At 46.7% G+C, this 14,643-nt stretch overlaps 2 protein-coding genes across 5 annotated transcripts in view; both read left to right on the plus strand.

Annotated features, from left to right (window-relative positions):
• Positions 1–1,937, plus strand: part of ANKRD12 (ankyrin repeat domain 12) — a 62,689-nt gene extending 60,752 nt beyond the window's left edge. For all 4 annotated transcript variants that reach the window (XM_054163986.1, XM_054163987.1, XM_054163989.1 and 1 more), the window contains 2 exons: positions 247–342; positions 668–1,937. In XM_054163986.1, the coding sequence (XP_054019961.1) occupies positions 247–342; positions 668–853 (282 nt within the window). In that variant the 3' untranslated portion in view covers positions 854–1,937. The remainder of the gene's footprint in view (positions 1–246; positions 343–667) is intronic.
• A 3,707-nt stretch (positions 1,938–5,644) lies between these two features.
• The window catches only part of TWSG1 (twisted gastrulation BMP signaling modulator 1), a 30,398-nt gene continuing 21,399 nt past the window's right edge, over positions 5,645–14,643 (plus strand). The window contains exons 1-2 of the mRNA XM_054164120.1: positions 5,645–5,953; positions 8,723–8,888. Of these exons, the coding sequence (XP_054020095.1) occupies positions 8,766–8,888 (123 nt within the window). The 5' untranslated portion in view covers positions 5,645–5,953; positions 8,723–8,765. The remainder of the gene's footprint in view (positions 5,954–8,722; positions 8,889–14,643) is intronic.

Consider the following 14,643-nt stretch of genomic DNA (forward strand, 5'->3'; position numbering starts at 1 on the left):
TGAATCCCCACCTCTGGAGGTGTTTCAAAGATTCAGAGATGTGGCACTGAGGGACATGGTTTAGCACCGACCTTGGTAGGTTAGATAAAGGTTGGACTTGATGATTTTTAAGGTATTTGCCAACTGAAATGATTCTGTGGTTCTGTGCTTCTTCAGGAAGGACCCAGAGAGTAATTTCCTGGGTTTTAGTATGCTCAAAAGCGAATCACCCAATCCCTGACAGTTTGGGTCAATTCTTTTTTGCAGGCTGATGACAGCAAAACATCAGTGAGGGATCGATTCAATGCGAGGCAGTTCATGTCGTGGTTACAGGACGTGGATGATAAGTTTGAAAGATTAAAGGTACACTTCTTTGTTTTTTTCACTTTAAAATAGTAAACCCCACCAGACTGGGATGTGCCTGTGAAGATGAGATGAACAAAAAGTAGATTCAAATGCAATATCGTAAGCAATTGGAGAGGTTTTGAGTGCAAGATAGAGGAGGGTCCAGTAGCATAGAGGAAAACCAACTTTGTTGCTATGTAGAGTAACAGAGTAACTGTTGAATTTCTAAATCATCAGGAAACAACTTACTGCTAGCAGAGAGGCTCCTGTGTGGGTGTTTTTCTGTCCTCTAATTTGACTTTTGTCCAATATCGCAATAATTTATTTCTCCTCTTGAAAACAGACGTGCCTTCTGATGAGGCAGCAGCACGAAGCAGCGGCGTTAAACGCAGTACAGAGACTGGAGTGGCAGCATAAGCTACAGGAGCTTGATCCTGCTACCTACAAATCTCTCAGCATTTATGAAATTCAGGAGTTTTATGTTCCTCTCGTTGATGTTAACGATGACTTTGAGTTGACGCCAATATGACATCAAGCACCTTGTGGCACAGTGACACACAAAAGGTATTTTTTTTCTTTACAGACTGAGCACTTAATTCTGTGGAATTCCCTCTCAATAATTCTAGTGTTCCTTCAGAGAAGTGTGGCACGGGCTCTTGGGGACACAGAAGATGGATCCTAATTTTAAAGCCCTTTTCCCAGTAACTGCCATTTAAAACCGCCTGTGGCGTTAGAGCTTGCTGCTGGAAAATGACAAAACAGGGCAAGTTAACAGCGCTGGAAGCTGTTAATAGCTAAAACAGTCACCAAAAAAAACCACAGAGGATGCTTCAAAATCTGCTATAAAGCTTTGCATTGAGAAACTTCAGTAACAGTTGAACTCCCACAGAAAGATGATGAGAAAGCCTGTGGAAGAAAATGTCCAACCTGGAAGAAAATAGTCTTATTAATCTTATTATATTTTGTAAAGTACTGTACAGTTTTCTTTTTCTGGGGGGGGAAAGATGTAATATTGTTTTCATTTTAAAATAATTTATTTTCTACCTATTGTGCAAATGTAAATAGTCTTGTAATTAATGTTCAGATATTTTAACTGTACAACTGGTTTTTGTCTAAGGTTTTATTGGACCAAAGTTGTTGTTTTTTTCTGCGGTGTAACATGTTCCTGGTTGGCAGTTCTGGGTTTGGTTTGGGTTTTTTTTGGTAGGGCATGTGTTTGACTTCGCTGCTTGTTTCATCACCATGACTGTAAAAGAGTTGAGACAGAACTGTATTGCATGCCCCTGAAACCCCTATACTTCAATAACTGATCCCTAAACGACTGTAATACCTGCACCGACCATCTCCCACATCAGTCTGTTGTTGTAATGCCACACGTACCACTTACTGTACTGAAGATATTTTGTGTCAAACCAACAAAACCCAACAGACACCTTTTGTTCTTATATGGTGGTCTCGTAATAGAGCATATTTTTTTCCAACTAAATGCCTTTGAATGAAAATTCTTAAATTGTATATTGTCTATTTTAATATTAACCTATGGAAGGAGATGTGAATAGCTGTAAATAGAATGTTTAATAAATTTTATTGGTCATGTTACTCATTGCAGTTTCTTAGTGTTGGAACACTCTGATAAATGAAATCTCAGCATTCCTGAAATACATAAGAAGACTGGCAAAGGTGAGGGCTGGGCTGGCCACCAGATGAGTGTCAGAGGCTCTCTATGAACTCCTCTCCATTCCCAAAGGGAATATGGGAAGGGAGACTGATGAGTTGGAAATAAGGGAAAAGAGATTGATGGGTTGGGGAAAAAAATGAAATAGCTTTAATGGCAATATTGATAAAATGAAATAGATACAAAGAGATACAAACCAATACAGAACAAAACCCTGATGTCAGTAGTGTCACCATCACCACTGATGCTGTGGGCAGGTGCTGGGCAAGTCCCAGACTGGATTCAGCAGCAGATGGTAACCAGATTCAGGAGCTGGATTCTGAAACTGGATTCGGGAACACACAGATCAGAATTGAAGGAAGAAAAGAGTTCCCCTGATCACTGAAGAAGAGAGCTTGACTCTGCTGGTCTCTTAGCTTTATCCTGAAGACGATGTCTATCAGACAGAATCCCTTGTTGGTCAGTTGAGTTACCTGTCCTGTTCACTCCTCCCCACAGGTGCCACCTCTTCCTACACCCTCACGTGGGCCACAAGATGTGGCAGTGCGCCTGGTCTGCCCAGGAGCAAGTCTAAGCCAGAGCCTTTCTGCAGCCCAGCCCTTGGCAGTAACCCTTGGCATTAATTCTCCTCATCAGTGTTTGCAGTGCTAGAAGCAACCACTGTCTGTGCAGACCTGCCCTGAATTTCATGGAGTGCCCTCACTGAGCAGAGGCTGAGATGAGAAGTCAAATCCCTGACCAAAATTGAGTCTGGTCTAGCTCAGACCAGAACTGAAGCTCAGTGAAAAAATTCCCATATTGTGAAAGTTAACACTTTTTTATTCTTAGTCCTGTCCCTAACAAGCAGACAGTTAATTATTTATTAGTAGGAGGTTAAGAGATATTCATGAAAAAGATTTGTTACCCTCTAGTCCATAAATAATTCAGGAATGCTTGGGATCTGATGTCTGTGAAATTGCTGCTGAAAGAAGTGGGGCTTAGGCAAAGACCCTGGAAACAGATTTCAAGTGCTTGTTTTGAAGTGATTATTAATTACCAGGTGAATTACTATGGAGTAGCTACTCCTTCCTAATGTCAGTGCCTATGGTATCCACCTTCTGCTGGAATGCAGACTGGCACAGACCAAGAGACTCTATAGGCAATAAGCTCCTTCCCCTGTGCACATGAAGGGTAAAGTAACAGTAATAGCAATAACAATAGTAGTAGTAAAGCATAGTAAAACCAATTACTATGTAGCTCCTGCCCTGTAACTGTTTGTTTGATATTTTTTTTTCCACTTTTAATTTGTTAGGTACCTAAAGAAGGAGAAGTAGTTCCTGCTTTTACGTAGGAGTATCTTCCTGACATCACTCAGAATTGAAGATATACTGAGGAAAATACCAGTGTGATACTCTTCTGGAAGTAAAATACTCCTCTGAAAGTAAAAAGTTCTGTTGGAACTAGCTGTACAAATTGAAAATGATACAGAAATCTGTGTGAGTTGCTTAAAAAGGAAAAGATGGATAAAGCTGCAAGGTGTTAACTAGTGAGTAAGTGTGAGTTTACTTCAGACACTTGAAGTAATAAAAAGTAACATTTGCAAGGCCAAGTGCCAGGTCCCTTACCTGGGTCACAAGAACCCCATGGTAAGCTACAGACTTGGGAGTGTGTGGTTGGAAAGCTGCAGCTTGGAGAGGGGCCTGGGAATATTGGTTGACAGTTGACTGAACATGAGTCAGCAGTGTGCCCAGGTGGCCAAGAAGGCCTATGGCATCCTGTATTAGAAACACTGTGGCCAGCAGGAACAGGGAATTGATCATCCCCCTGCACTCAGCACTGGTGAGGCCACACCTGTGTGCAGTTCTGGGCTGCTCACTACAAAAGGACATTGAAAAGTGTTCAGAGAAGGGCAGCCAGGCTCATGAAGGGGCTGAAGCACATGGCCTACAAGGAGTGTCTGAGGGTTGTTCAGTCTGGAGAAGAGGAGGCTAAAGGGAGACCTCATGGCTCTCTACAACTATGTGAAGGGAGGTTGAGGAGAAGGCAGCTGCTTCTCCTTGGTGGCAAGTGACAGGACTAGAGGAAATGGTTACAAGCTGTGCCAGGGGAGGTCCAGGCTGGATGTTAGGAAATATTTCTTCACTGGAAGGGTTCTCAAACATTGGAATGGTCTGCCCAGGGCAGTATTGGAGTCACCATCCCTGGAGGTGTTTAAGCAGTGTGTGGACCTGGCACTTAGGGACATGGTTTAGTGTTGATCCTTCAGTGCTGGGTCAAGGGTTGGGTTGGATGATCTTTGAGGTCTCTTCCAACTGGATATACTCTGCGATTCCATGATCTAGAAGTGGGAGAACCTCATCCAGATGTTTTAAACTATGAATAGTTAAGAGTATAAATGGCTCTGTTAGGCAAGAAGCAGGTGACAAAAATACTTTGGAAGGAGACAGCTGGGCAGATTTCACTGGAACTTGGTGGTGTTGTATAGTGGTGCCTCCACATGTCCTCTGTGGTATTGGAGTCTACCAGGGCAATGTGGTGACACAAACCAGGGAGCAGGACAGCACTGGGGTGCTGCAGCAGTTTGGCAACCCCCATGGCTGCAGGAACAGTCCCACAGGGATGGCAGGAGGGTGGGTTTACTTTAAAACAACCAGAAAGTTCAGCCTCTGGAAGAATTCACAGAAACATTTTCGTGATCATTCTCAAATATTTTGGCAGTATTCTATCTCAGAAGGAGATCTGAAGGCAGATGTTTATTAGGGTTAGCCTGTGTCGGCTTTGCAAGGAGAGATGACTTCCCATTATGAGTGTGTTGTGTTTTTTTCAGTTGCAACTGCTTAGTAAAAATTTAATTGCTTAAAGACTGTCCAAACGTTTCATTCCCTTAGACAATGATCTCTTGGCTTCTGATTTAAACCCAGGCTTTGTTCCAGTTGAGTTGTTTGGGGTTTTTTGTCCAAGTTTACTCAGTGGAATGATAGCTTGTGTGTTGCTTAAGGACACCCTGCTGTGGATTTCCTTCCAAAAGTGTGGGGAGAAGGCCATGTTTCTCTTGGGAGTCTCCTGTCCCCCATGAAGCCTGAGGGCTGCTCTGGGTTTCTTTCAGTACTTTCAGGGGCCAGTAAGAAAGGTGGGGATAGAATTTTTAGCACATCCTGTTGTGACAGGACAACGGGTGATGGGTTTGAACTAAACGAGGGGAGATTTAGTTTAGATATAAGGAAGACACTCTTTCCACTGAGGTTGGTGAGACACGGGCCCAGGTTGCTTAGAGAGGTGTAGAAGCCCCATCCCTGGAACCATTCCAGCTCAGGTTGGACAGGGATCTGAGCAACCTGATCTAGTTGAAGATGTCCCTGCTGACTGCAGGGCGGTTGGACTCGATGACCTTTCCAACACAACCCAATTAATGATTCTGGCTACTTGGTCAGGTTCCTCCGGCGTTCTTATAAAAACCCAGGGAAGAAGCTTGGTCCCTTGGAGCCCGCAGGAGGATAAGCACACACAGAGAGCTGTGCTTTGATCGCGGCTGTCCCAAATCCGTGGTTCCTTTCCTCACCAGAGCCTGTTCCTGCCCTTTCCGGAGCCGGCAGCGTGGCTGCCCTCGCCACCTGCCCAGCGGGCGATAGCCCCTCCACCAACGACCCCTTCGGCAGGGCAGAGTCACGCAGCTCCCTCACACCCACCGGCCTCACCCGGCTCCGCGCAGCCGCCGCCAGCCGGGGCGGAGGGTCCCGGGGCGCGCAGCCGGCGGCGGGGGGAGGGTCCTGGCGCCTGACGGTGCCCCGAGGCGGGGCGAGGCGAGGCCGCGCCGCCGCCTCCGCGCTGCCTGCGGCCGAGCGAGGAGGGGAGCAGCGGGCCCGAGGTGCGCGGTCGTTGCTGCCGCTGCCAGCGGAGCACCGAGGGACACCGGCGGAGCGGTGGGTGCCTGGTCCACGGCTCACGCCAGACCACGTTGGGAGTACGGAGGGAGAGGTGCGAGCGGCGGCGGGATGGAGCCGGTGGCTGGGGAGGAGGAGGCGGCGGGGCCGCGGCTGTTTCTTTGTGGAAGGAAAGTTTCGGTGCGGCGCGGCGCGGCCGCCCCGTTGCTTGCGGGAGGAGGAGGCCGGGCCCCCAGCCACCGGGAGTGGGGCCCCTGCCGTCCCGGGCCGCTTCGGCAAGGGGGGCGCGCTCCCTGTCACCAGCCTCCGGGGGCCCTGGCAGTGCCGTCGCTGGGGCCGGGGCCTCCCGGGAGCCGAACGCGCGTTGATTGCCCTGAGGGAGTTTGGGGTCTTTTCCGCCCCGGCGCTGAGGGAGAGCGATGCTGAGCCGGCGCTGGGAGCCGGTGCCGCCGAGGCGGGCTGCGGGGATCGTGCTCCGGTGGATAAAAGTGTGGGGAAGCAGCAAGTCGATGAAACGGAGCGATCCTGGAGAAGGCAGGGGACGTGCTCCTGGAAACGGTACCGCTCCGGTTCCGCTGCTCCGGAGCCTTTTATGTAAGAGCCGAGCACGGCCCGTTGCCGAGACAGTGTTAAAACGCGTCGGGATCGCTCGGCTGTAGCCCAGCATCGTGCTCGTCTTGGCTGATGCCCCTAGCCCTCTGGCGTGCAACACCCGGTGGGCTTGGACGATGTGTAATTGAAGGCAAACTTTCTTGGGTCTGGGTAGGAGTGCGAGGGAACTGTGACCCCCCCACACTTCTCAAGAGAGATGTTCTCCCTGTGACTCCCCCCTCTTCTTGAGGGGGAAGACGTACTCCATACATGTCCCTGGGTCTTGTGGGGGGGGTCCCTCCCAAGCCAATGGCCATGTGCCCAGCACAGTGAGATTCGGGAGCATCTAATAACTATTGTAAGAAAGATTAATCTGACACAGGCACTAAAATGTCCAGATCGTGCCTTATTGACATGTTGGCTTGGTTTTCTCCTTTTTAATGCTCGGATGTTGCTAATTGAGGTTTGGTTTTTTGAATTCATAAGGCAGAAAAAAACCCATTTCTAGATACAGAAAGAAAGAAACCAAATGTCCCATTAGCATATTTTTTACCCCTCTTATGAGAACAATACAAGCTCACTGCAAGCGTGCCCAAACATGGGCTGCCTTTTATTATATATTGGTACAGTGCCTGGTGCAGTGGGATCCTCTTTTGACTGGTTTCACGTGCTCAGCACAAAGCAAGATCTGCCTGGTAAGAACCCCCTGGCATGCTGCTCATCATGTTGCAAGTACCACCTGCCTAGAAGCTGGGCTTTCAGCAAGGGAGGAAGGAGGAATGCTTTGAATGAATCCCCTTTTTCTCTGTGTTTGAAGTAGCAGATGCTTGTCAGTGGTTGACTTCAGTCACTTGTGTGGTTCTTCAAATCTTCCTCCTTCAAAGTCATTCTGGTTCTAAAGTGTTGGTGTCTGAAGTTAACATCTTTGTGATTGAGTTGAAAGCCTGTGTGACATCTAAGTTGGTATGAAAACATCTGTCTGTCTGCATTAAAGGTGACAGGGCAACTTACCTTACACCTGGTAGAAGGTTGCTGTGTAGCTTTGGTCCTAGACACCTGTGTGTACCTCCAGCCTGAGAAGATAATACATAAAACCTCTGCTTCATGCACCTACAGAATTAGGTCTTTATTGGTGGGTTTTCTCTTCTGAGGTGGTTTTTTTTATCGTTGCTGCTTATAGAGTATCATATTACATCCAGGCTCCCCAGGAAGGTGTTTGAATTCTCATCCCTGGAGGGGTTTAAAAGATGCAGAGGTGTGGTGCTGTGGGACATGGTTAGCACGAGACTTGGTATAGAATGGCTGCATTAAATGGTTCTTAAAGAACTTTTCCAGCTGAAATGATTCTATACTAATGGAGACCAGTGACAAGTCGTGTCCCTCAGGGGTTGGTACTGGGTCTGCTGCTGTTTGACAGCTTTGCAATTCATATGCACAGTGGGACTGCGGCATCCTCGGCATGTTTGCAAATGACACCAAGCTGTGTGGTGTGGCAGACACGATGGAGGGAAGGGATCCACCCAGAGGGCCCTTGACAGGCTGGAGAGGTGGACCCAAGCCAGCCTCATGAAGTTCAACAAGGCCAAGTGCAAGGTCCTGCACCCGAGTCAGGGCAATCTCAAGCACAAATACAGGCTGGGTGAGGAGTGGCTCAAGAGCAGTCTTGAGGAGAAGGACATGGGGGTGTCAGTTGGTGGAAGAACTCAACATGCACTGGCAATGTGCGTTTGCAGCCCAGGAGGCAATCGTGTCCTGGGTTACGTCAAAAGAAGTATGATCAGCAGGATGAGGGAGATGATTCTGCCTGTCTACTCTGCTGAGAGGACAAGCTGAGAGAGTTGAGGTGGTTCAGCCTGGAGAAGAGAAGGCTCCAGAGAGACCTTATAGTGGCCTTCCAGTATTTGAAGGGGGCTACAGGACAGAGAGGGACATTCTAAAGTTACAGGTAGTGACAGGATGAAGGATAATGGCTTCAAACTGGAAGAAAATGGATTGAGATTAGACATTAGGAAGAAATTCTTCCCCATGAGGGTGGTGAGGCACTGGAACAGGTTGCCCAGAGATGCTGTGGAGACTCCAAGCCTCGAAGTGTTCAAAGCCAGGCTCAATGGGGCATTGAGCAATGTGCTGTAGTAGGAGGTATCCTTGCCCGTGGCAGGGAGGTTGGAAATAGATGATCTGTGGGCTCCCTACCAAGCCAAACCATTCTGTGATTCTAAGTAAGATTTAACTTGTGTTCCAACAGCCTTTTCTTTGCTGTTTTTTCTTTCAGTGCTGGTGGAAGTCCTTTTGAAGCTTGCTTGCCTGCAGGAACCATGAGGTCACAATACATCACAGCACCCACAGTCACTGTCCTTCTGTTCCTGCTGTGGGTCCAGTCGTCGTCAGGCTGCAACAAGGCTCTCTGTGCTAGTGATGTCAGCAAGTGCCTCATACAGGTATCACTCCTGTTTCCTTTATCTCATTTCAAGCTGTGTAAGAAGCAGCTCTGAAGCTGTGTCTTGAAGAGACCCAGTGATAGGAATAACCTGCATTTTCTAATAGTCTTTCTAAAGAAGTTAATTTGGTCTCCTGCACATGCAAATGCAAATTAACAACTATTTTGTAGACAATTTGATGTCCATGTGTATATGAGTCTGTTTCTTTTTAATGAAAGCATTTTCAAGTTGAGGGTGATGATGAGTAGAAGCCAATACCAGTCACACTGTTAGTTTTCAGTCTTTCTCCTTTTCTGTTGATGCTATGAACAAGCAGCAATTTAGACATTTTATTAGAAAGGTTTTTGTGGGCAAGAATTGGTTGTTTTAAAGATATCTGTTCGAGTGTGCTTACAGTGATCCCATAGCTGAGATGTTTTCCTTCTCTGTTCCATTTAGCTTAGTGTACAGTTGATTAAAAGATGCCTAAGAACTCACATGAGAGGGACATGAGTAAGGTCTTAGAGCCCTGAGGTGCATTTGGAAAAGCTTTTTGTTCAGGAGGGACCTCTAGCTACTGATGGTAATGGGCAAGCTCTGAAAGCATGTGGGTATACCTGAAAAAAACCCACAACCAAAACCAAACCAAATACTTATGAGTTGAAGTAGTAGGAAATGAATGTTAAACTCAAATCCAGATGCTGCTTTTCGCTCACTCTGCGTCTGTCTGCAGTGAAAGAATCAGGCTGAGTCCAGGCTGCTCTTCTTACAGCAAAAGTTAAGGTGTGCAGCAGACCAAAAATGCCTTTTCTAGTGAAATTGGAATTGGTAACTGCCAAGTATTTATTTACTAGTGGTGTAGTGAGCGTGCTGCTTGACTCCTTATTAAGAAGAAGCATTTATCTGGTCAGCTGCTTTAGAAGGAACTGATTCTTGCTGGCTCCTTGTCGGTCAGAAATGCAACTTCAAGTCATTGGCTTCCCTGTAGAATGTGTCTGATTTGCAAATAAAAACACCTGTCAGATTCACAAACCCATCCTGCAGAGCTTGCTGGCTGCAAGCTGAGCTGTTTACTTCTGCTTCTAAACTGCCATTGCTTTAAAAATAAAAAAAATCAAGAAAGAAAATAGTGCTTTTCCCAGTCCCACCATGGTCTCTAAGGAAGAAAGAGGCTTTTCACTTTTACCTTCCCAGAGTGTTTTTGCTGGTGCTCTGTGACAAATGGGTGCACTTTGGAGCTCCTTCTGTTGCATCTCTTAAAATCACCTTTAAGATGCTGGTTCTGGTGTTGCATGTACAAAGCATTTAAATGCCAAGTGCAGATTTGTTGATTCAAAGGAAAGCTGTTGGTCCAGGTGAAGGGAAAACAGAGAAGATAAATTGTCTACTTTTCCTGTGCTAGTGGTGGAATCCATCAGCCATGGAAGCACAGACATCTTGCTTCTAGCAAGTCAAGCTTGAGACACACAGAATTTAAACCCTATGACTACAGTCCAGGAGACATGGAGCTGGTGCTGTGGGGATAAGGTGGCTGAGGTTCAGTGCTGCATGGGGGTGGCTCACACAACTGTGTTGTACTTGGAATGTATCATCATAGATTGGTTAGGGTTGAAAGGGGCCTTTAATGGTCTCCTAGTCCAACCCCCCTGCACTGAGCAGGAGCATCATCAACTGGAGCAGGTTGGTCACAGCCCTGAGCAACCTGACCTGGAATGGTTCCAGGAATGAGGTTTCTACCACCTCTCTGGGCAACTTGGGCCAGTGTTTCACCACCCTCAATGTGAAACACTTCTTCCTTCTGTCTAGGTTATATCTCCCTTTTTAGTTTAAAACCATCACCCCTTGTCCCATCCCGACAGGAAATTACATTGGCATCTCTGTAGCAGCAGTCCTGTCCATGCAGAGCCCCCTGTACTGCTTTCCTTGTCCTAGGTGTGTTCTCCCTGACTTTGTACAGCTGATGTGGAATCCCTTGTTGAAGCATTTACCTAAAATCAAAATCATCCATGATTCTCCAGGCCCCTGAAGTATCTCAGGCCACGTGAATTGTGTAGGATTGCAGGGGAATGCCGCTGTTGGTTCTCACCATCTGGCTGCTCTCAGCCTGCCAGCAAGCCTGACATACCAGTCAGTATTCATTCTTCATAGAGCAGATCAGGTCAGACTAGTCTGATTGTGGATTTAAAGACTCCTAAAGCTTTGATTTAAAGCATCTTCTGTCTTGGATGTTGTGGCAGAAGCACTGCACGCCAGGGGGGAGGTATGTGAAGCGTTGTTATTTCTTGGGTATGAGCAGAGGATATCTGTGGATTATTATTTTTTTCCCCCCTCTAAACTCTTCTGGAGAAATCCAAGCTTAAAAATAAAACTCTGTGTTGAGTGAGTTTGCTTGCCTCTCACATGACGTTTTTCTCAAACCTATTTTTATAGCTCTTCTAGTTAGGCAAAATCCATGGCTTGAAATCAAGAGCAAGTCACTCGGTGACAACTGGGGGAGCAAACAGAATGTGTTTGTCATCTGCGTCTGCCTGCAGAAGGAGAGGCTGCTGGTCTTAGAGACAAAGGACCTGCTCTTTCAAAAACCTTACAGTTAACATAAATATTTTTGCCAGCGTAGCTAGAAGTCAGTACCGTCATTGCTGCCACTCCTTCAGAGTTGCTCTGCTTAAGGGTGGTCCCTGCATAAATATTTATTTTTGTTAGATCCAGAGCAGAGCACGAGATCAACAGCTTGCATGCATTCAGCTTCTCTTTTACATCCTGAGCCTCCAGTGTTGTTGGAGCTCTGTTAGTCTACTTCTTGTTTTCTTCTTTCAAGCAAAGACCTATAAGAAAATAGCTTGAGGCATCTGTCTGTATAAACTGAAAAAAAAAAAAAAGAAGATTTAGAGTTGTAGAATAGTTTTGGTTGGAAGAGATGTTTAAGATCATCAAGTCCAACCATTAGCTCAGCACTGCCAGGTCACCACTAAACCGTGTCCCTCAGCACCACATCTACAGGTCTTTGAAATCCCTCCAGGGATGGTAACTCCACCACTGCCCTGGGTAGCCTGTTCCAGGGCTTGACAAATCTTTCAGTGAAGAAATTTTTCCTAATATCCAACCTAAACCTCCCCTGGCACAACTGGAGGCCATTTCCTCTTGTCCTGTCACTTGCTACTTGGGAGAAGAGACCAACACTCACCTTGCTCTGATCACCTTTTTGTGGAGTTGTAGAGGTTGAGAAAGCCTTCCCTCAGCCTCCTTTCCTCCAGGCTAAACAACCCCAGTTCCCTCAGCTGCTCCTCACAAGACTTGTTCTCCAGACCCTTCACAAGCTTTGTTGTCCTTCTCTGGACATACTCCAGCACCTCAATGTCCTTTTTGGAGCAAGGCGCCCAAAACTGAACCCAAAACTCAAAATGTGACCTCACCAGTCCTGAGTACAGGGGGGGCAATCACTGCCCTAGTCCTTTGTGGCTTTCTGTAGTTGTTGACTTGGGAAGGTCAACAGGGTGGGACCACAAAATTAGTTCCCTTGAAGGCTTTGGATGTAGCTCCTTTCCCTGTGTCTGGGGTTGGGGCACTGAAGTCAATAAGTGTTACCTTGCTTTTCAGGTAAGCTCCGTAGCCCTGACTGCAGAAGATGTGCTCTTTGCAGTATTTGTTCTAACACATCTGTTGCTGACTTGGAAGCGTGGGTTGTTTTGATCTTCCCATGTGTGGAGGAGATGAGAAGGCCAGTTACGCTCAGTGGGTGGAGTGGAGGAACATGGAGGAAATCCTTCAAGGCAGAAACCTCTGGGATGGGACATTCCCACAATTGTTCATAGCAAATGATCTTGAGGCAAATCCCAGGCTGGCTCTTGTGGTGCAGAGCTACCTTCCGTGGTCAGGTTTGGGTGGAACTTCTGTGTTGTGCTGGAAGCTGAGCGTTGCTGTCTGATCTACAGCAGACCTTTCAACCACTGCAGTGTGTAGGAAAGGAATGGTGCTGTAGTTCCAGGTCCTTCTGAAGAGAGATTGTTCCCTGGAAAATGGAGTTTTCTGTCCCCAAATCTACATGCCTGCAGTCACCTTGGCTGCTGTGGTGCAGTTCCAATTAAAGCCTCTTTTCATCTTTGTCTTCCCCTGCTGTTAATCTTGTGTACAAACCTGTCAGCTTGAAAGGGTTTCCAAGACTTTTCAGCCCTGTGGTGGTACAAAACAAACCACTCCTTAACTTTGGGTCTCGGGCATCTCAAAATGACTTTCGGTGTGGATGTTGTAGCCGTGGTACATAACGCAGTTGGGTTAACAAAACAGTGCTGGCTGGTTTGCTTCCAGGAGATTTTCTGTTATTAAACTGTTCTAGGAAAAAAAAACATTACCTCCTTCGCTTTCACTCCCCCTTCCAAGAGTTTGCCAGTGCCTTCAGGTCCTGTTTCTGGCTGTGCTGATTAAAACAGTCTCTGCCGTTTCAAGAAAGCTTTGAAAAAGTGCAGATGTTAAATACCTTGTAAAAACCTTTATTTGCTTGCTGGAGCAGAAGTGTCTTTATTGTCCAAACAAGCCTGCTTCCTATTTAACGCCATATTTTTAGCCTGAGAGGCTCATTCCCTGCCTAGCAAAACACATTCTGCGATGCACCTTCGGTAGTTTGAGCTTGGGAAGCTGCCAGGTTGACTTATGAGTAATATTTTCTTCCACTGATGCCTCGCCGCCCCCAGCAATTCAACAAGGAACGTTTCATTTTGCCTGGCTTCACCCATGTCTCATGTAAGCATTCTTTTAAAGAGATGTATCCTGCTCAAGTAGCCAGTGTGGATGAGTCAGGCCGGGCAGAAGGACTCCAGAGTGGTTAAGGAAACCGTGTGCAGGCAAACACATCTATGGAAAACCAGACAGTTATTGCCCTGAAGAGACAGTTTTGAGGAAGGCTCTGAGGAGAAGGGAGCTGGAGACCCCTGCAGAAAGCTGGTTGTGTGGCTCACTCTTCCCTCCTTCCACTCCAAGTTAAAAATAGAAAATAAACCCAAGAATTACACTGCTTAGGAGCCCTTCCTATGAAAAAAAAAAAGCTGGTAAAATCCTGGTAGGTACAGTGATGCTATCCCAAGCAAGTGCCTCCACCCCCCAAACCTCAGCAGGATGGGTTTTTATTACATTGCAAATGGATAATTTAAAATTACCTTAAGTTCAGTGAGAATACTCCTGGATTCATACAGTGCAGTCTGTGCAATGCAGGTGAATTTAGTGAATATTCTGGCTTTGATTCACATCTTGCATTTACTAAGTTACACAGAAATGCCTCCTCCCAAATACCAGCTTGTTGGTCTTGCAACATCTTTAATAAGTATAGAATCTTAGAATCTCTTAGAATTGTTATGATCTTGGAGGTCTTTTCCAGCCTTAGAGTCCAGCTGCTAGCCCAGCACTGCAAGGTCATCATTAAACCATGTCCCTCAGCACCACATCTACACATTTTTTGGAACCCTTCCAGGCATATTGATTCCACCACTTCCTTGGAGAGCCTGTTCTGGGGCTTAACCACTCTTTCAGTGAAAAAATTATTCCTGATGTCCAACCTGAACCTCTCCTGGCACAATGTGAGGCTGTTTCCTCTTGTCCTATCACTAGTTACTTGGGAGAAGAGACCAACACCCATCTCACTCCAGCCTCCTTTCAGGCAGCTCTAGAGAGCAGTAAGGGCTCTCCTCAGCCTCCTTTTTTTTCAGGCTTAACAACCACAGTTCCCTCAAGTGCTCCTCACAAAGACCTGCTCTCCAGACCCTTCACCAGCTTCACTGCCTTTCTC

Source organism: Dryobates pubescens, chromosome 9, assembly GCF_014839835.1.
Source record: "Dryobates pubescens isolate bDryPub1 chromosome 9, bDryPub1.pri, whole genome shotgun sequence".
In the NCBI taxonomy this organism is placed as follows: domain Eukaryota; kingdom Metazoa; phylum Chordata; class Aves; order Piciformes; family Picidae; genus Dryobates; species Dryobates pubescens.